This window comes from Anguilla anguilla, chromosome 12 (assembly GCF_013347855.1).
Source record: "Anguilla anguilla isolate fAngAng1 chromosome 12, fAngAng1.pri, whole genome shotgun sequence".
NCBI classification, from domain to species: Eukaryota; Metazoa; Chordata; class Actinopteri; order Anguilliformes; family Anguillidae; genus Anguilla; species Anguilla anguilla.
In genome coordinates, this window is record NC_049212.1 from 12587941 (window position 1) to 12609274 (window position 21334).

Here is a 21334-nt window from a genome sequence, read left to right on the forward strand (position 1 = left end):
GTGTCTGAATTTAAGGACCAATAAAAACGGTGCAGCAATTTCCAAAAAAAAACTGTAACATACGAGGACTTCAAAGGACCTCTGCCAAAATGCAGAAGCTATTTACAAGACCTTTACATGTTCAGATCTGAGGGTTTTCCAGGATATGATGCAATGGACTTTGGCTCATGTGGGAAGCCTGGATTGATGGGAGGAAGGGGAACATGGAGCAGAGAGGGCGAGTAATGACCTGTTTGAGGTGCTCGGTGTGGAGAACAGGTCGATGGCGGGGGCCGTGCTGATGCTGCCCCCGCTGGTGGAGACGGGCGATGAGGCAGTGGTGGCAGGCTTCTTGGAGAGCTCCTTCAGCCTCTGTTCCTAGGTGGAAGGGGCCATATTCAGGAACACAAAGAGAACCTGCCGACTCCCCCTCAACCATAACCCTAACCCAAACACCAACACACCCTATGCACTCACCCACACACCCACAGTCTCACCATACCCCACATAAGAGCCCTCATTTTAAGCCTCCATCTCAGTCTCACCCAGCATCTCACTGATGCCTTCACTCCTATCGCTCCTAATTCGAACAAAGACCTATGTAGAAAGGAGTACATTTATTTTATGTCACCCATACATTGACCAATAAAAATAAAATTGGTACTATGTTGGTTTAAGGTCCCCATGATGTACTCGAAGAGGCACGAGATGGAAAACTTTGCACATGGATAACTTACATGTGTAGAATACACACAACCTTTCAGAAAGTAACATCACCACATTACCGTACCGATGCACATATACACAACATAGAAAATAGCTCAACAATGCAGTGGAACATCTGAGCACTTCCTTTGACTTGCAAGAATATTTTTTCAAAAACATTACGGTAAAGCAGGAAAATGCTGCTCTCACAAAAACACACAGGGCCATTTCAGACTCAAGACTGGATTCAACAAGCACTTGTCCTTAGCTTTGACTTACTAACAAACACTTCACAAACCTCTCCACAAACGGGCCCTGAGTTCGTCACTCTCAGTAAAACCTGTCAAACAGTTTTCCAGGAGCAAACAGCTCGTTTATCTGTGAGTAAAGATTAAGGACAGCGTTGATTGGACGGAGGCCTTGATGTGACACGGACGGGGAAGTGGAGTGGACAGGCTCCAGAGCGGGACGTCACACTGCGAGCGGCCCGGCGAGGCGGGGCAGGGAGGGGAGGGGAGGGGAGGGGAGGGGATGGGACGGCTAAGCGCCGAAGGCGTCGGTACGGTACCTTGAGCGCTTTGAGCCGAGCCTGCTCCTCCTCCAGGGCCGCCTGCTTTTCCCGCTCGTCCACTTTGGTGAAGGATATGCCGGTGCTCGCCAGCGACGACACCGCGTTGGACAGGGTGCTGGCCCTGGGCGCGACAGACAGGAAGAGAGACGGAGGGTTTCAGACGGCTCAACGGCTCGGAGCGCGGTGGAAAACCAGCCGCCCTCGCGATCGCAGCGCGGGCCGCCGGCAGCGGTTAGCGAGCGCCCGCCGCCGCTCGGGCGTCGTTCAGCGCTGCCGCTCCGGAGTGGAAAAGCCCCGAGCTCCATAAACCGCACGCGCGGGCTCACTTAACGATCTCGGGTTCGTTCAAACTGCCTTAATTAAAAAAAGAAACCGCGCAGGAGCGTTAATGCGCGTCTATCAAAGCACCGAAGGAGAAAATCTGCACGTTCATCACGATCAAACTTTAACTCGTTTATGTAAACTTCCAAAGGAATGGGGGAAAAATCCTAATGAACTGTTCAAACATTTCACCTGAAAGGAACTTTCAGAAAGAATGTTTCAGTATAACGTTAATTATATTAATAGATTAACTATAGCAAATGTAACCTTCAATCTCATTCAAAGGTCTTACTGATTGAATAAAATGGAAGAAATGCAGGGGGTTCCATTCACTCAAACTGAGACGGACAGAACCAGACTTAGGTCAAATACGTATTGGTTTTGGATTCAAATACTTTTCTGTGCTCTGTTGATCTTGCCTGGTGCAACTGAGCCTGCCAATAGGACCAAAACGTGGGTTTTGCACTTTCTGAGAGTATGTCATAGGTTCCAATACACCAGACAAGCTCAGTCAGTAAAGTGTAGAAAAGCATTTGAAGCCAAAAAAAATATGTACTTGACCCAGGTCTGAACCGAACAATGCAGCTCAACTGAACATTACGGTTTTCTGACTCCTGTCCTGAACCTGAACGTTACCCTGCGGATAGCTCACCTGCTTGCCGCCGTGGAGTCCTTGACTTTTTTCCCTTCTAAGGACGCCAGGTGCTGCTCCAGCGCGTCCAGTAGACTGCTCGGGGCCTGCCAGAACACACACAGCCCCCCGTCAGCACAGGCTTCCCCCCAGCACCGCTCACAGACCACCACAGGAACACAGCGTGCAGAGGAACCGAGCACTTTCCTCAGTACTCTCACACACACACACACGCACGCACACGCACACACACACACACACACACACACACATGCATGTAAACACGGAGAGGAAGAGTGAGGGAAGATACTTACGCAAACCGTGAACTGAAGACGCAAAGAGAAGAAAAAGATACAGAACATAAAGGTGGTGACAGTCAGATTCGGTAGCGATGGCGTATATCTCCAGATACACATCTAAATCCCTACCAATGAGTTCTGACTAGGATTAAAAACCTCAGTATGACAATGCCGCTTTGTTTAGCCCTAATGAGGCCCAGGACTTGATTAGCAAGAACTTCTGAACACAAAGCAGAACATACAGTCCCTGAATGTAGATGTTCGTAAACATCATTATACACATTTATTGTTCCTGCCCCTTCTCTGAAGACAGGCTACTGCGGAACAGAATAAGCTGCAAAGCAAGTTATCCAAGCCATGATCCTGAATCAACACCTTTATTTGCTGTACATTGTGAGGAGAAGTCAGAAGTGAGAAGAGAGGAGAAATCCCCTGACTGCATGCGTCGGGATCCCCTGTGCTCTCTGCAGTGTGGAATCACAGAAGCTAGGGAGGTGCTGAGTGAGCTCTCCTATTCAACAAGACCAAGGCTGGATCCAATCAGCATTCGTCCTTAAGTTTCACATGATTAAATCCAAGAGTTTTTTTTTTTTTTTTTTAAATTTCTTTCTTTCTCCCGGTGGAGGTCATTCACATACGTCTTTTGCAGAGTTCAGCCATCAACAAAATTGGCATGCCAAACAGAGTACGCAAATGAGAAAAAATCTGACACTTTCATTTGTTTGCAGGTCAAACTTAAGGACAAATGGCGACTGAATTCAGACACAAGAAGACTGAAAATGCTAAAGCTCAAGTCAAAGAAGCCCTACTTGAGTGGAGATTTACAGTATCGCAGTCATGCCATTGTGTCCCTGTGCTGTGGACACCAGAGTTCTGGTGAAGGCAGGAGTCCGCAAACTCGCCGACGGCGATCGTTAGCATCGATCCGACCCTAATCGGCACGGCAATTTGGCCGCCGCCAATTACAGCGCATAAAGATTTTCCCAATGCATTAAAAGGCCGGTGCGAGCGAACATTAGGGAGTGAGAGAGCAGAGCCCATGGTTTTCACCAGAACCCTTTGAGTGAGACAGTGAGGATTTGGGAGTGCGACACCTCCATTTCTAATGGCAGAGAATACGGTGTGCATCTATGTGAAAGCTCAAGGTGAAAGAGCACGCCACCCTACCTGTCCTCTCCTCCATTACAGGCGGAATGACAGAATCTTACCTGAGACAGGTCCGGTATGTCTCCACGGTCAATGCCTACTTGCTGCAGACAGAAAAGGCGAGAACAGGTTTGGGGGAAAAGCAGGGTAGGGAAAAATACCAAAGCATCTTGTTATTTCTACATCTTTGTACTCGGTACATGATGTCCTGCCACTGTTACCTTTAAAATGTCTCCACACTATTGTTGGAGATGACAGACTGAATGTGTCCCAGATCTTTTGGGGAATGTGCCTTTCATTTTTTTTTTTTTCATAGTTTAACAGGTCGCCCCAACAGGTCATCTGTAATCTAACTATCCTCCAGCGATGCGATGAGATATGCGGAGACAGCAGACTCCACTAACTGGTTTTAACTAAGATAATGTTCGAGGGCAATCGGTAAATGATAAGACGAACATTCCTTCCAGGCGGTGAGGGGACGGCGGAGGCTCACCTCTGCGACTTTGAGGAACTCAGAGATTCTCGTCATGCGAGTGAGGAACTTCTTGTAGATGTCGAGGCCCTCTTTGCATTGATTCTTCTTCATGTCAAAGTACTTTTCTGTGGGGAGAAACATCAGTCCTGAACTGTGACCGGTGACTAAACCTGTCACTGCTTTGGAGCTTCATGTCAGATTTATCAGTACAGTGCTCTCCCTGAGCTGACAGACTTTAGCAACTTAAAAATGTAAATGCCTGTGTGTGTGTGTGTGTGTGTGTGCATGTCTGTGTGTGCATGCGCGCGTGTGTGTGTGTGTGTGTGTGCGCACATGTGAGTGTGTGTGTGTGTGTGCATGTCTGTGTGTGCATGCGCGCGCGTGTGTGTGTGTGCGCACATGTGAGTGTGTGTGTGTGTGTGTGCATGTCTGTGTGTGCATGTGTGTGTGCGCACATGTGAGTGTGTGTGTGCACATGTGCACGTGTGTGTGTGTGTGCATGCGAGGCTCTGTGTGTGTGTGTGCATGTGAGTGTGTGTGTGTGTGTGTGCACATGTGAGTGTGTGTGTGTGTGTGTGCACATGTGAGTGTGTGTGTGTGCGAGGCTCTGTGTGTGTGTGTGTGTGTGTGCACGCGTGTGTGCACATGTGCGTGTGTGTGTGTGTGTGTGTGTGTGTGCACGCGTGCGTGTACGTGCGCATGCGAGTGTGTGGGGGGGAACGGAGGGGACAGACACGAGAATAGACATGAATATACTGAGCACAGGAATGGCACCAGAACATCAGCAAAACATGGACAATATCAAAACTTCTGAGACCCTATAACCATTTCCAGAGCTGTAATAAGCCCAGCACTTCTGTCTTACTACCCATCTCCCACACACTGCTAACGGAAAGCAAAGCTGAGCCGTAGCTTCTCTGTGTGCACCCACTGCTCTGTGACACGGTGACCTTGCAGCCCAGCTCCTCCCTCCATTCTCTTGGTCTCATCATGCGTGTTATCAAATTCTGAACCTCTCGGAGAAAATCCAGACTCCACAATACCGCCGGAAATATTTCACTGAAACCGAAACTTTACACCGCGGCTGGGCTTGCAGACTGCACACGCTGCACAATCTCCCTGGGATGGACAAGCGTATTGACCAGGACTACCAGGAAACTATACAATAAGAAGAACAGTTCAAATCTTAAATAATGAAGATAAAAAATACCATTGATTTAAACCATACATAAAGATGTTACTGTTGTTTTTTGCCTTTACTAAAGCATCTACGAATCAAACGCTATGATAAAAAAACACTGAGTGTTAAATACCCTCATTAAGAAAAAGGGATCTGAGAGTAATGTGGAATATGCACCCTGGCAACAAGAGGCCAGGAATAAATCAACAACAGGCCATCCAAAAGAAGAGCGCTTCTTTCCCCTGAACACTCTACATGGAGTATCAGCCGCGTAGCCTGCGGAGATCTCGCACTTGCCTAAAAGGTTGATGATCCCTTCGTTGTACGCGGCAAACAGCCGGATCGCGTCTTTGAACAGAAGCATGAAGGCGGCGTTGATGACGCCGTTCGTGAGCTCGTTGGCATTGACCTGGGAAGGGAGGAGAGACGGAACACACTGAGTCGGAGTGTACACACAGTGCACCCTCCACATAATCTCACACGAGCCTTGCTTCCTAGCCATAGCAAAATGCACACATCATGCATATATAACAGTGAACGAACTGGCCTTGTACTTCAGAGGCTTATAGTAGGGTTGTCCAACCCTGCTCCTGGAGATCTACCATCCTGTAAGGTTTTCATTTCAACCCTAATTTGGCATACCTGATTCTACCAATTAGCAGCTCAACGAAATCTCCAGCTGTTGAATGAGATGTGCTTTGTTAGGGTTAGAGTGAAAACCTACAGGATGGTAGATCTCCAGGAACAGGGTTGGGCAGCTCAAGCTTAACATAACAATAGAGTAAGTCAATAATCATAGGGCTGGTACAGCTCATTGAAATAAATGCGATATCTGTTCTCAACTTTTAACTATTTCACAGTTACATGTCTTATGGTCAGTATTATGCTAATTATATGCACATCATATAAAGAAAATAATGTATAACATTATATTGAACATAAAAAGTTCAATTTAACCGTAACAAGAAAACACTATTTACGCAACATGAATGCTTGCCTTATTCACTGCAGGTCTGAACTGATGCACTACACACCCAGCTGTATTATATTCTACATGCCATACTATATTCTACATGCATATTGTTAGTAATGGGTACATTTATAAACTGTGTAATGCACTTTGAATAGAGGCATGTGGTACAAGAAAATGCAAAACAATGCCTTCCAGCAGAGATACTTTGTCACCGAGGCAAATGTTACAAAGGAAGTAAAATAGTAAAGCAAAAAATTTCACACTGAAATAGATTGTTGGCTGAACAAGTGTGATGCATCACAGATCAGCATTTTCACATCTCCCCACGGAGGCCTCAGACCCTGCTTTACTCAGGGGGGTGGGGAAGAGAACCGCAGGCAGCCGAACGCTCACGTTGAAATCGAGCAGAGCGTCCATCTGGTTCTGGATTATAGGGATGGTCTTCAGCAGCTTCTCCGTGTTCATGGTCCTCATGACCCCGTCCGACCTGCAAGAGACAACGCAGCACTGCTTAAGAAAGCATTTCAAAGGCAGCCTCGCAACGAAGAACAACACAGGATGGAGAGGGAGGGGGAGAGAGAGTACCGCAACAATTTCAAGCCTTTTAAAGATGCAAAATCCCTCAGTCATTGACAGAGGTGCAACAGAAAAGAGGTACTTGTATTTGAAGGAACATTTTTCTTTTGAAAACTTTTTTCCTGGGAGTGGTCAGAGCACTCTCGGCAACAAAGAAAAGGAAGAAGTCGTGGGCTGCCCCAGCTGACGAGGAGCTGAGAAGACCTCTTACCCTCGTTTGACTTTCGTGAAGTCGAAGGCGACCTGTCTGTACGAGACGGCTTTCTCGTTCAGGTACCGGCTGTACCTCCGGATGAACGTCGACATGTCGTAGCCTGCGGGGGGAACAAGTTGGCGGAGCGGAAGGTTAGCTTGAGGTAGATCCTCTCCGTGCACAGGCGGGGCGCTGTCTGCTCATGCCGCGCGGGAGCCGTTCGTACCGCTCGCTTTCTGGGAATTTCTCAGAACTTCTCAGAAGCGCTCGCAATACCAGAAAAACAGAGAAAGCGGGAACTATAGCCCCAAAAATAAAAACAAGCCCGTAATTAGAGGCTGGCATGCTGCAATGACCTCAGTGAAATGAAAAACCTGTCGAACTGCCTAGAACCGTGCATGGAACAGGTGGGAACAGAGGCTAGCGAAAGAGACTCTCGTGGCATTGTTTCCACATATCGTTAGCCTGCGTTTCTTCGCTCTAGTTTGTATATTCTGGAGTCTGCACTTCCAAGAGAGACGGCGAGTGCAGGAACTATACACCCCCGCCCCCAAGGGAATTACTGCAGTTTGCCCCATGCACGTTGCACACGTTTGCATTGTCTTTTGCTCTAGATAAGGGCGTCTGCAATGAGGTAACCAAGTATAATTCTCAAAAAATGACAAGGACCAGGAACACACGGGCAGGCAGACAGAACAGAACATTTCCAGAGAAGAACCATAAATTCAGCCCATCTCAGTTTATCGTTCACATCCATATGTATAGAAATACGTTATATGTACAAAAAACGAAAAACACAACAGCAATGACAAAATAAATGAACCTTTAAAAATAAAAATGAAGAAAACTAAGAGAGTAGGAGAGGTAGAGTGCTCTTTTCAGTTAGGTCTCTCTAGATAGCCACATTGCTGAGGCATCCGTCATGGAGCACAATCTGGACTCTGATTGGACAGAACTGAGGCATGCCCGTGAGCCCCAGGCGGACGCATAATGAGGAGAAACAAAAAGCAGAGAAAAGATGACCTCGCTTACCTTGCAACCCGCTTTTGTCCAGGAAATTACTGAGGTTGAACAGCGTGTTCCTCGAGGCCAAGTACTGGACAAAGCGCTGTGAGAGAGAGACGGGCGACGTCGCAGAGTGAGGAGAACTGAATAAAACGGCACCATTTGGACCTCGTTTAGGGACAGACCAGGGGTCAAATACGTATTTGTTTTGGATTCAAATTCTTTTCTACGCTTTACTGATCCTGTCTGGTGTACCGGAACCAATGAAATACTTTCAGAAAGTGCAAACCCTGCCTTCTGGTCATGTTGGCTGGCTCAATTACACCAGGCAAGATCAACAGAGCACAGAGAAGTATTTGAATCCAGAACCTCGTGTCGGACGCACTTTCTTCCTCAGCCTCAGACCGTGTGGAGATCCGCGGCGCAAGCTACTCGCAGCCAGCAGGCTGAGAAGGCATTATTCTCCTCGCTTGAATTGCAGCACATGGCAAATCTCATTAAATCTCGTTAAATACATCCATAAAATCCATAAGACATTTAATAAAGACATTAGACATGCTGCTTGTGGGAAAACAGTTACCAGAGAACAAGGCAAGGAGAAAAAAAAGGCATGATTCTGGTAGAGAAAGAAAGAGCGCTGTTGAACAGGCAACAGGGCATGCTTTCAGAGAGCGGTGGTGGTTTACCCCATGACTCCTGGACAAATTCTATAACACTGCCTGCTCAACCCAAGGTCCCCCAAACCAAAGGTGGGCTCAACAGTTCCTTCAAGAGGCACTGGGAGCACTACAGTGGTCAGGTCTGTGCGGTAGCCTGCAAGGTTACTGACATTCTAAACTTGTAGTCAAGCTGGGCGATGACAGAGAAGCAACAATCAAGTTTCGCTTTTGTAAAATCGGCAATCGGAACCGGCCATAAAAACGCATGATCACCATGATCAGGTGCACCCCTATATTTTCGTAATTCCAGTTCTAGTGAATACTAATGAAAGAAAAATCATCAATTTAAGTGAATATTTTAAGCCTACCCCCCTTATATCTGCAGGAAGAGGAGAGCTCACCTCGTTTCCATAGACCATCAGGTGGTGCGTGGTGATGAGGGACTTGAACACAACCACCCAGCTGGTGCCGGTGGTCCTCTCGAACAGGGTGTCGGCCAGCTGGGGAATGTTCACGTTCATCTCGTTGGTGCACTGGATCAGGTCTGGGGGGGGGGGGGGGGGGGAGGAATGGGGAACAGGAGGGTTACTATCTCAGCCCAAAGTCACAGGCCGCATGAGACAGGCCTGTGTCCGTCCATGTCAAAACTGGCCCAAAATGATGATACTGAAACTAAAGGGGCATATTGAAGAAAGAAAACTGCATAGGCTACTTAAATTAAGCTTAAAAGATCTTGGACCAGGCACTCACAGGTTTAGCCCACACCAAGTAATAACTACCTGGTTTCTTGGGAAAGACTCCTACTGAATTTATGAGGTCCTAATCTGATCGGATCAGAAAGTGATGTCATGGTCCTTTCTTTTCCTGATTTCTGTCATAAGTGAAGGGTGTGGAACCTTTCGGAGTGGTTTCATAAACGTAATGCTTTCAGTTCCCCGAGGAAACGGTCCCACTGTGACGCATATGCAGAGTGTCTCAATGGCCCACTGTAAGCCTTACTGCACCAATAGCAGGTGTGAAAACACCAGCCAGTGAGGCTCATTGCCATTTCTAATATATGTAGCAGGGCAGTGCGATGAAACATATTGACGGTTATCAAAGGTTTTTCAGCATGATAAACAATCAGTGCCCACCATGTGGTGCATTGGCTCTTTTACATATTTTTTCTTTGATCATACCTAACGTGGTTATAAACTTCAGAGGCCATGTGAAATGCTTCTGGGGGAAAAAAAAAAACATCACCACTGATATCTATTGGATGTTGACAAGACAGCCAATTAGCAGCAAGGTCAGAAAGCGTCCATGTGATTGACAAAAATAAATAACATGATTACAAGAAGGCTGTGCGTCCCTGCTGCCAAGTTATTGCGCCCAAAAATATGCAATAATTATTATGATGCATCACCCGCCCCTCATTCGAAGCAGACACTTTATTCCAGATTTTAAACCACAAGGACAAAAATTACAGGGGCTCTCGAGTCAATACTTACACACTTTTTTGTGAGGGATGTACAAACCCAGTTACCAAGTTGTATGGAAAATGTGTACCTTCCCACTGCGGAGAGAAACTGAGAACAAAGTTTTCAGAGAAAAAACTGGTGTGGTAACCCGTCCACGAGTCCCGCGCTGGCATACGTTTAACGCGCCTGCGGTACTCGGGACCCGGATGACGTTCCGAACAGCACGCTAAAGACAGAGGTCAGCTGTGCGCGGCTCTTTTCGCTGGCTGACTCCAATCTGAGAGCTCAGCTCGTTTCAGTTCCGCTCGGCTACGCCCAGCCTCTCCGCTGCACGCGCTCACAGCGCTGTCCCCGCAGCACAGAGGGCCTGGTACCGAGCCACGCGACAAAGGGAGCTTTCAGGTCAACAGACTGTTTACAAACAGCAGGGCCAGTGTCTCGCTTGTGAATTCAAGCCGTCCAGTCCACACAGGAGGGCAGCTCAGTAGGCCAGTCTGGTGCTCCCTCCAAAAACCTGTCGGCTGTCAAAACAGTGTCTGGTAATTAGACCTCGGAAGTCACAACGAGCTCCTTTGTGAGACTCCTGTATACACAACATCTTCAGCTACAGTCAGAGAAAAGGAACGCACGAGCCAGAACAGCATTTAGATGGCCTTTTTACGGGCTACTCCTTTAGCGTGGTAGCTTATGACTGGATGAAAGCACACATTTCAATCAAGAAAGCTTTACTGGATTTAACTCCATGCATGTATATTTAATGAATTTAATGAGGAGAATAAGATGGCATTTAGGAGGGAAGGGTCCTGGTGAAAAATAAGATTAGACCAGCGATTAAAACAATACTAATTGTATAAGGGTCTGTTAGGTCAGTTTGTTTTCAGACTGTTTTTTTCTGTTCCAAATTCCCCTTTGGGCAGGAACCTTTTCAGCCATTCACTGAAGGTCAAACCTGAGAGAAGATGAGGTAACTATTTTAAAGTATCCTGTGATCGCTCCATCTTCCTGCCATAGGGAAGTGACACGCTGTGGAATCCCCGCCCGATTCCGCAGGTCAAAATTCACCAGAAGGCAGATATAGCCGGACTTCTTTAGTGCCAGCTCGACACTTCGAATGAAGCGTTCACAGCTGCAAAGGAACACAGACCATACATGGTCAGAAAAAGCTGAACAGACAAAAATATGTCCTGTGGCTGCTTTGCTAAGAACAAGAGGTGATTTCCCAAGAGGATGATGTCATAGCTGCTAATATACAAGCAGCCAGCATGTGACAGTGATGGCACACATGCCTATAGCCTATAGGCTGAAAGACCCGCTTGCGTCATCAGTCAGGATATTCGAATGTTCTTCTCAGAACTATGCTACTGTTCACATGATAAAGATACAGACGTCTCAAAGTATCTCAGCCAAATGAACAGGTAACTAAAACCATTTTAAAAATGACAAACTGCTTAGGAATTTAATATTTGCCTGGTTTAAAGTTTTTTTTTTTCTTTGACGTCAACCCATACCACTGCATTCCGCAGCCAATGACTGAATGTGGATTCTAGTGCACTCCTTTCCAGGTCCAGCAGTATGCTATTAAATATAACAGCCATTCTTTATGCCTCATTTGAACCCCTGTATACTTATGCATGAGCTATAATTTGCTATTGGGCATACAGGGTGCATGCTTATGGCCTCTCCTCTACATGCCTTCATATTAGGCAGAAGGAATGGATTCATTACCAATATCTTTCTCGAACTCAGGGCGCCTGAACATATAGCAGTCGATCAATAAATAAATCAATCAATAACCGAATAAACAAACGAACAAACAAATTGTTCGGACCGAATCATTCCAGGGCGCGGGTGCTGCCCACAGACCGAGAAGGTCTGGGTAAGCTTTCCGGACAAGCCCCCGGCTGTCCGACCCGCGTGGCCCGCACAGGAAGCCGTTAAGTCGGCCGTGGGATGCTCTCCACTTCCTCTGCTTCGCAAGGGGAGACCCCATCGACTCCCGTCCGCCCCCCTCGCCACGCCGACACGGGATACCCGCATCGGCGGCTGCAGCGGCGCTCCGAACGGAAGCCTCTACGCCGCCACCCGGGTGAGCGCACAGCCGCCACGCCGCTTCTCCTCCAAACGCCCCCGAAACTCAACCTTTAGTCAACGCACGCCAGCATCACTCATTCGCACACGTGCGTTTGAATGCTGAAAATTTTAGTTCTATATAAAAGTAATATTCCAGCGGTGCACATCACACCGCATCGCATTGGACGGAAGTATACTGTATACCAGATATCAATGAGAAATACGTAGCCATGTCTGTATGACAATACAGTGACCGATGTAATTGCACAGACAAGTCAAGTCAATTTCACAGTCAAGTCTCCCATATGATGTAGCAGTTAGGGTTCATTCATATTCAGTGCTGTACATCTGCATCCTGCTCAAGAAGTAGCCTTTGGTTTAGTAGTAGACAATTTAATTGAAGAATCTTAATTGTACTATCTTCTATTCCATACTATTAAAAAAAAAGTTTTTCTATGCCATACTACAGCATGTGGTTTATGCCAATATTCTGAACATTGGATTTGATTAGAGCAGAAGGGTTGAATACTACTGTGAGGAGGGTAACCCAAGACGTTATGTCATGTTACGTTATGTTAAAGAGAACCATAAATAAGTAACTGAACAATATTAACGCTTTCGTGTCCGGATATTGTCATTGTTCTGACACAATGGAACCATAGCAACAACACACAGGTGGAAAAACCATAACCAAAACACAGCAATTAATTTGACCCTTTTCTAAACATCCACTATAGACAGCTCAATGAGGCTTGAAGGAACGATGTAGGCTTGAAACTAATGTTTCTCATAACGCCCATTCTTACTGACACTGTACAGCAGCTGTGGGCTTACTGTGGTCATTGATCTCTATAGTGGCACATGCTGCCTTCATACTGCTTTTCTATAAACTTTTTAGAATTGACAACTCGCCCGTGTGCTTACTGTACATGTAGACAGACAAGCCGCACCCGACACCAAACCTGCTGACTACATCCGCGCCAATAACTGCCCCAAAAAACACACAAACACGTTCAAAGTACTCCAAAGGTTGTAAAAGCAAGGCTGTAAAAATAACAAGCAAATACAGCAGCAGCAGCTGTGTCCTGATCCTGCACATGTATTCAAACAACGGCAGACACATCTTATTAAAGCTTTTCTAGGTCTCAGTGATAAAATCCACAGGCACGTTGTTTCTGGGTCCAGAAGGCACAATAACACATCTGTGTTCAGCTTCCTACAGTATATAAATCATCCAAAAAAAAGGAAGAAAAAGAAACATTACCAGCTAGTGCATAGCTAATGTTAAGCTAAATTCTAAAGCTCTCCAAGTAGCCTACATTGTTAACTAAGACTACCCCTGAAATTACATTAAAGCTACAACAAACACTAAAAAATTTTCTCCCACTGGAAAACTTTTGGAGACAGGCAAGCCAAGAAAATAAATAAATAAATATCAGAAGAGATGACACTATGCATGCAACACTAATCTTGCCAGGGCATGGTTATGTTGTAGAAACACATCCGTGCTAAAGTTTCTCTTTAAGAAAACCACACTTTGGCCACTATTCTGAGGTCTACATGCAGGCTAATTTACCTCAATGCCGAGTAGCAAACTAAAACCCTGTCAATAAAATAAAAATTATAACACAGCATTTTCAGGAATCTGATCATTCAAAAAAAACCTGCGGTGAAGATGTCACTCAACATTTATAACCTCCCTTAGTGGCATGCACAAAAGGTTTTATTGAGGGGGGTGCAATAACAAACGACCTTTGACTTTTTGGGTGCACCAAACAAGAACAGGGTGAGCCTAGAGCACCTGAAACACAGCTTGCCGTCAACAGGGCTTCCTCCCTTTTCTGATTTGCTCTGTAGTACGCCCTTCTCGGCATCTTTCATTCTGTCTGCAACAGCCTTACACAAACCTGTTTGGATGTTTTCTGCCATCCGTGTACTACACAATGTTTAATTCCGTTAATACAGAAATGAATTAACGGAACGCCCAGAAGCTTCGTGCTTGGCTGCAACTTTTTTCACAGGATATTAGCTGGCCGACTTACACCCCAGCACCTTGTGAATGTGTACACGCGGAGACCGTGTTTAACAGTTGTCAACGGAATAAGGGGTTTAACGGCTTTGTATTTTCAGATTAGAAGCATAAGAAAGCAATCTTATTTCGATTTTTTTTTTATATTCACACGGTCTTAGCAAGGGTTTGGCTTCTGCAGTAAGGTGTTTACATGGGCTGGATCGTAACTGGAACGCTTGACTTTTGACGGGAATAATGACGAGCGCGTAAACTTTGTCACAGTTACATAAGGCGCGAAGGCAGAGGACAGTGACAGTAAATGGTAAATGGACTGCATTTATATAGCGCTTTACAAGTGATGCCTCTCATTCACACGCACACACACACCAACGGTGAAAGGCTGCCATGCAAGGTACCAATCAGCTCGTTGGGAGCAATTAAGGGTTAGGTGTCTTGCTCAGAGACACTTCGACACGCCCAGGGCGGGGGATCGAACCGGCAACCCTCCAACTGCCAGACAACCGCTCTCACCTCCTGAGCTATGTCGCCCCCAAAGATACTCAAGTGTAAGCATGGCCGCAGCTGTGCAGAGAGCGAGAGAGAGCACGACTGCAGTCGGAGCGGTGGCCAGCCACGGCTCTGCGATATGGCTGGTGCGGGGACAGGATGTGACTCATCACCGCCGTGCGTGTCGAAGTCGAGGCTCCCTGCGATTCTGCGGAGCGCTGTGGCTTCCTGGAAAGCGCAGGGGTGCCGTAACATCCTGTAAGTGAGTCTCAGAGCCTTGAGCTGGTCACTGCTCTGACTGCTGTCATGCTCTCTCTCGCTCTGTGTACTCTCTCTCTGCACATTTGCGGTCACGCTTACACTTGAGTATCTTTCCCCGCAATGTCCGGCCCGTTGAACATGGCCTACTTCCCTTACTGGCCAGAGGTCACACTAATTTAAGGACAGCGCACACAAGCTTAGAACCTCATGATAGGGTTCACTCTGTAACCTTTTTGTTCCGTTTATGGGGTGGGGGGTGGGGGGGGGGGATGGGGCTTCCTGCTGTTGATGTAAACTTTGCTCCTTCAGCTCAGTGATGACCGCAAGTGGGGCCGACAGTCCTGTGTTCACTAGTGAGACTGGGGAGCCTAAGAGAGCCTGTGCAATAGAGCCCATGGCTGCTCTAACCCCATTTTAATAGGGTCACTCCCCGCAACTCAATGAGGCTGCAAATAGCTGTGCCCAAAAGCACAAACAAATATAAATAGGCCAATGAATCCACAAATTCTACACAAATTCCAATATATACAAAATGAGAAGTGATTAACTTATAAATTGTGCAAGCAGCTGATTTTATTAAACAATTTTTACCTGTTTAACTGTTTACCAATCATGAATTTATTGATAGGCATAAAAGCTCAACCCTTAATAAAACTTGCAATTCTGCAACCATACCCACAAATGGAATGATTTGGCAAAGCATGACGCAGAGTACTAAAATATATTCATTACATTCTGTAGGATGAGAGTGCTTCCGTATTTAGACACTGATGTTTGGAGTCAGATACCAACATAGTCAATTTTCTTTCATTTAAACTCATTTAAACCGAGTCCTCCTTGTATTGTTCTGATAACCTGCACAATTCTTCTCCTAATAATTCATGAGCTTGCTCCCTACACTGTTAACAGTTCCTCGGCTTGAACCGTTTTAAATTGATTGCACACCAATTGACTTTTATTTAAAATCTGTTTCTCGAGTTCAATCACTTTTATGTTGCGCCGTCATGCGTCGTAAATCAGCTTTTATGAGCGCGCCCGCTAAATGGCACGATAATGTCCGCGGGCGTCACGTGACTCTCAAACACCGTCAAAATGGCTCGGGCCAGTTGCGCATCGCAAATTTGAACATTTTCACACGGAGAAAAGCCATTTCCCATTTAAACTGGCTGACATTTAACGCAGCGCTGAGAGGATACTCCATTAGCCACAGAGTCGCGCTTCTTATTTTGTAAATATCCTGCTCTGCATTTAAGGAGAAGTAAACCAATTTCGTTTTCTTACTTCAAATGTGACGGAAGTAATGTAAAGATTACAGCACGTGCGAACTCACACAAATAAAAAACACAGTGGAAATATATGCAGGTTTTTTTTTCTTGGTGATTGGATACTGGAGTCCCATCATACAAAGCCCATGTCGATTAATGACCTTTTCCTTTGATTCAGATTTGCACAGCAGTATAACAAATTTAATTGCCTACAGCTTTGAACAGGCTGGTGATTACAGCTTCTGGGCGTCAATAATGACAAAATGATTCCTGGTAATACTGGCCACAATCCTAAAGCAAAGGAATGCAATATCTATTATTATTATTATTATGATGATTATTATTATGGGAATAATAGTCTGTATGCTCTAGACAGGTTTAGCACATTTTCCCCTCTTTCTGTCAATCCCTGCATCACTTAAACATGAAGCAACACACACACAAGAGCCACCATCGAGCAGCAGTGTTCAGTATGGACGACATACTATCCCAACGTGTTCCTTTAATGTGCGCCTAGATGTGAATTACGCCTCAGCACTGTGCCACAATATTGTCCTCTGTGCTACAGCGAAACACCCAGAAACAAGTGCCTCCCTTATCTTGCAAGAGCCTCCCCGCTGAATTACTCAAGCCTACACAGACCCAGATTCATGCACCGATTCTGAGCACGATGCTCTACGAGACAACGGTCCACTCACCAGGATCCCGGCTACGCAGTTTAGCGCTCACACTTTCAAAGGAAGGACGAGCACACATTACCCAAACATAACAAGACCAGGTCAAAACCTAGTATATGGCTGGACCGGCCGACCAATGGTGTAACTTCATCACTCAGTCACTCAGTCACAGACATTCGCGTTTATAGGGCTGGCCCCGCTGTTGCGGTCCAGCCAAAAAAAGAGCTGCACAGCATGGCAACAAGCACGGCAGACGTGGAGACCTGCCTAACGGGCGGTCACGTTTGCATATCATGGCTGTACTTCTCGGCTGCAGGGATTCCCTCTGTCCCTGTCATTCACCACCTCCATGTCATTTTACTCAGCAGACTATACGCCAAAGCACTGCACAGACCATGCAGCCACCTGATTGGACAGAGAGATCACTGGTGTGCAGTGGAGTGAGAGGAAGATAGTACGAGGGCACGCCCAAAAAGGCTGCTGATTAACGGTCCATACAATCAAAATGAAAATCGCACACTTCCCATCTGTTTTTTTATTTTTTATTTTTTTTTAAGTCACTGACATTCTTTGGCAGTTTGCCTTCGTCAGGGTATAGTAATGCAGTGAATTAATGCCACCAACTGCAACCCTCCTTCCTCAGGCAAGCCACTGGCAATTAAGTGCAGCACTGGCACTTTCTCAGGGTTCAATTCAGGAGAGCGGGCTGCATCGCTGCACTATAAACGAGTGCTTTAGTCAGACACCCCACCCAACAGCCGTGTGCTGCCCACTTTTAAATGTGGGGTACATCTGCCACTAATGAAACAAGATGACTGCCTTTGCTCGGTTGTCTGCAGTGTCGTCATAGCTGTACTGAAAGACAATAACCACTAAAGGTCAGGTTCGAGAAAATGAGGCTTCATCATGTCACTGTAAACACCTAAAATTAGCTCAGTTAGCTAAATAACTCTTCAAGGTGTGAGATCACAAATAAGTGATTAGAATGTTCTTAACTGAACATTCTAAAACTGATGTAACAATTACTACTGGTAACTGAGAGCAATGGTGATGTAGAATACCAACTTGGAATTTTGAATGAAACATTCCAAAAAACCTACTCAAATGACTAGGCTAAGAGATGCCAATTGCTGCATGTGCTATGCCAAACATAAAAAAAAACAAAGTTTGACTACAGTGTAAAAACCATAACAGAGTCATGCATTTGTTTTGTTTTTTCTCGAATCTCGCTGATACACCCATTATGATACAGGCACAGAAGTAGGCTAAATTTTTTAAATGGCTTTTGAAATGGCAAAGCCATTTTTTGGAAATGGCTTTGCCATGCAACAAGCACTGAACTCACTACTTCAAACTTCACAAAAGCCACACCGTGCGGTACGGCGGTTAGCAAACTGGGCTTGTGAACTCAACAGCGGTAAGTTCATATCCTGGTACAGCACTGGTGGTGCATCCTTAGCAAATTGCTGAACCACAATTTTTTTTATTTAAACATTTATTTTACCAGGAAGTCCCATTGAGATCAAAATCTCTTTTACAAGAGAGACCTGGCCAAGGTAGCAGCCGTATAACGTCACAGCATGTTAAAATGGAACATATACAACATGATATACAAAAATCCACAATTAATACAGAAGAACGGCTATTCAAATCTCAGGAAAAACAACCACATGTCTCTGTCACTGCATTCTTTATGATGCATTTAGCCTATATTCAAAGGATATAAATGTGTCTAATATTAGAACTTTTTGCAGATTGTTCCATGCCCAAGGTGCATAGTAGGAAAATGCAGTTTTCCCCAGATCTGTCAAAACCCGGGGAACATTAAAAAGCACCCACTTGGAGGAGCGTAGCTGGTAACTACATCAGAGGAACTGCATCAGTAGATACAGTGACCTTAATGGCTAATACATAAAAGTTTAAGGTGTGCTAAGCAGCTCTGCATAAGTACATCTGATTTCATTGTAAATGCATACTGCAAAGTAGGACAAAGTAAAGTTTACAAATCTGTAAACGTACAAATATACGAAGGAAAACATACAGGCATACTTCTCATTAAAAGAAACAGTAAAAGGGAACAGACTACCCAGATGTTCGTTAGCATTTGTGGCCCGAATGAAAGGGTTCAGAAATGCAGATTGCATCTGGGCCAGTAATGATCCCTGACATGAATGTTCCATGCAAACACGTCTACAAAAGGCAGGTCTGACAAGTGATCAAGATATCTTTAAAAAAATCTTTGTCTCTGTGCCACTGCCGCGTCATTCATACGAGAGAGGGTCTGTGAAATATGAGCACTGCTCTGTCCTGTCAGCCACGACTCTTATCCGTTTAACCTTTGGTTAGAACGTTTCTTCAAAATTCTGTCAGTGTTCTAGAACCCCTCTCCTTTCAATTACTAGTAGTAACCGTTACATCAGCATTAGAACGTTTCCTTGAGAACATTCTAATCACATAGTTGTGATCTTACATCTTAAACGCTTAAATCAAACAGACATGGTGCACTTCCTCATTTTGAACCACAAAATAAAGCAGCTGTTGGTGGAAGCAGTCACATGGGTCCCATGCAAAAATACCAAGATTTACTGATTGTTATGAAGAGGCAGGGGCTGAAAAAATTGTTGGTCAATGCACATGGTTCTCCAGGTCAAGATGGGGGCAGTCACACAGTGAAATGTTCAGTGTTAAATTAACTCTTGCAGAGTTCATGAGTCCACTATGGCCAGAGAGGACTTAAACTCTGTTAAGAGTTGGATCAACACCAGACGTGTTACTGTGTTCATTCAGAGCAGGACATATATTTTTTGTGAATTAAATCCTTTGCTACTTCATAAAAAAGGTGCCATATAGAAACTTGTTGTTATTAAAAAATTACTTTGGGAACCTTTGCAATTTACTTTCCTATTTAAAGTGGAACAGGAAAAGCTGTATTTACACTGTCAATCTTCAACCTCTTTGAAACATTCATATAATCGGAGATAGAGATATGGCACTTGACATAGACAAACATGATTCTTCTATTAAAGCCAAACACAGCACAGCAAGGTCTGATGCCATTTAAAAATGTTCATTTAATTCTGAAATAACTGATTAGCACTCCTCACAACAAAATGAATTTTCATGAATAACAATAGTGCCCGAAAGTAAAGATTTGGTAAACTGCCATCAGGAAAAGCTGCAATTTGCCAACAATAGTCCATTTAGCAAAATGCACATTGCAGAATTACTACAAATTGGACTGCACATCTTACAGTTTGTTGCAAAAGGGTCAGCATTTAGAATCAAGCAATGACTAACATCCTACCCATAGTTCATGCCAGTCGTTCTTAGCTCACATGGCTTGAAACTTTAATGCATCCGGAAACCCTACACAAAAATTAAAATTAAAAAAAAAATAATTAAAAACTCTCCTCACAAACTAAACATCCGCTCTTGATGTCAACATGATGCACTCAATGCACAGAAGATGGCAGTCTGTGTGACAAGCTAAGCTTAACATTGCTGTCCAGTTGTAGGCATGCAATTGTGAAAAGAACTACAAAACACAGGTACATAAGCTAAGAAAGTTATGCAGACTCGGTCCAACAAGTGGGTAGCAGACATTAATTCTCAAATATGTGTTGGGTCTCTAGAAAAAAAAAAGGATTTGATAACATTGCTCTGAGTTATGCATGATGCAGTATCACAGCTACAGGTCAAGTCGAAGGGTTAGAGCAGAGCACGTACACATTACCTCACATTTTGAGGGAACACCATTCAAAAGCTAACCCCCCATTTCTTGATTGACAATACAAGAACTGTCACTCATCTCCAACTACTAAGGAACACTGTGCTCTCTACCAACAGTGTGTGAGAAATTCAAAACTCAATTTAAGCGCAGGCTGCTTGGTAAGAGGGCTTTGCAGCCATGCAGTTGTGTGCCCAGTTTCATTCTGTCTAGTAGCTATAAGGTATTTGAGAAAAAAAAACAAAAAACAAATGAAGATCAACAGTTTTACAATTTCACAACCGTGGTAAACACAACGGCCTGGTGCGCAGCTCTGAGAACATCAGCAGAAACTCAGAGCACCTGGCCGAGGCCTAAAATAGAGCCCTATTCCGAGCCTCGCTGAGACGTGTTAATACGCCGTACCGCGCAAAGGCCCCGCGTACACACGTGCTGCTGGTTGTTTGGCAAAGCCCTGAAAAGGCACGGTTCGGACTTAGAGGAGCGTCTCAATTTTTTTTTAGCTGCGAACCTTAATGTGTTCCATCACCATCAAACATGGCATCTGACAGTCGGGTGAAATAAACCTCTCTCTGTTCAGGCACTCTATTAGGTGAACCAAACCTTTCTCCATCCAGACATCTGACAAGATTCAGTCTGTTCA

At 45.2% G+C, this 21334-nt stretch overlaps 1 protein-coding gene across 22 annotated transcripts in view; it reads right to left on the reverse strand.

Annotated features, from left to right (window-relative positions):
• picalmb (phosphatidylinositol binding clathrin assembly protein b) overlaps positions 1–21334 on the reverse strand; it is a 38649-nt gene that overhangs the window by 15320 nt on the left and 1995 nt on the right. For 13 of the 22 annotated variants that reach the window (XM_035384926.1, XM_035384923.1, XM_035384921.1 and 10 more), the window contains exons 2-12: positions 9115–9257; positions 8082–8157; positions 7068–7170; positions 6674–6767; positions 5605–5716; positions 4146–4252; positions 3715–3756; positions 2522–2533; positions 2229–2314; positions 1253–1376; positions 230–357 (exon numbers count right to left, since the gene is read on the reverse strand). In XM_035384926.1, the coding sequence (XP_035240817.1) occupies positions 230–357; positions 1253–1376; positions 2229–2314; positions 2522–2533; positions 3715–3756; positions 4146–4252; positions 5605–5716; positions 6674–6767; positions 7068–7170; positions 8082–8157; positions 9115–9257 (1027 nt within the window). The remainder of the gene's footprint in view (positions 1–229; positions 358–1252; positions 1377–2228; positions 2315–2521; positions 2534–3714; positions 3757–4145; positions 4253–5604; positions 5717–6673; positions 6768–7067; positions 7171–8081; positions 8158–9114; positions 9258–21334) is intronic. The other 9 variants (XM_035384924.1, XM_035384931.1, XM_035384932.1 and 6 more) reach the window with 3 other exon arrangements.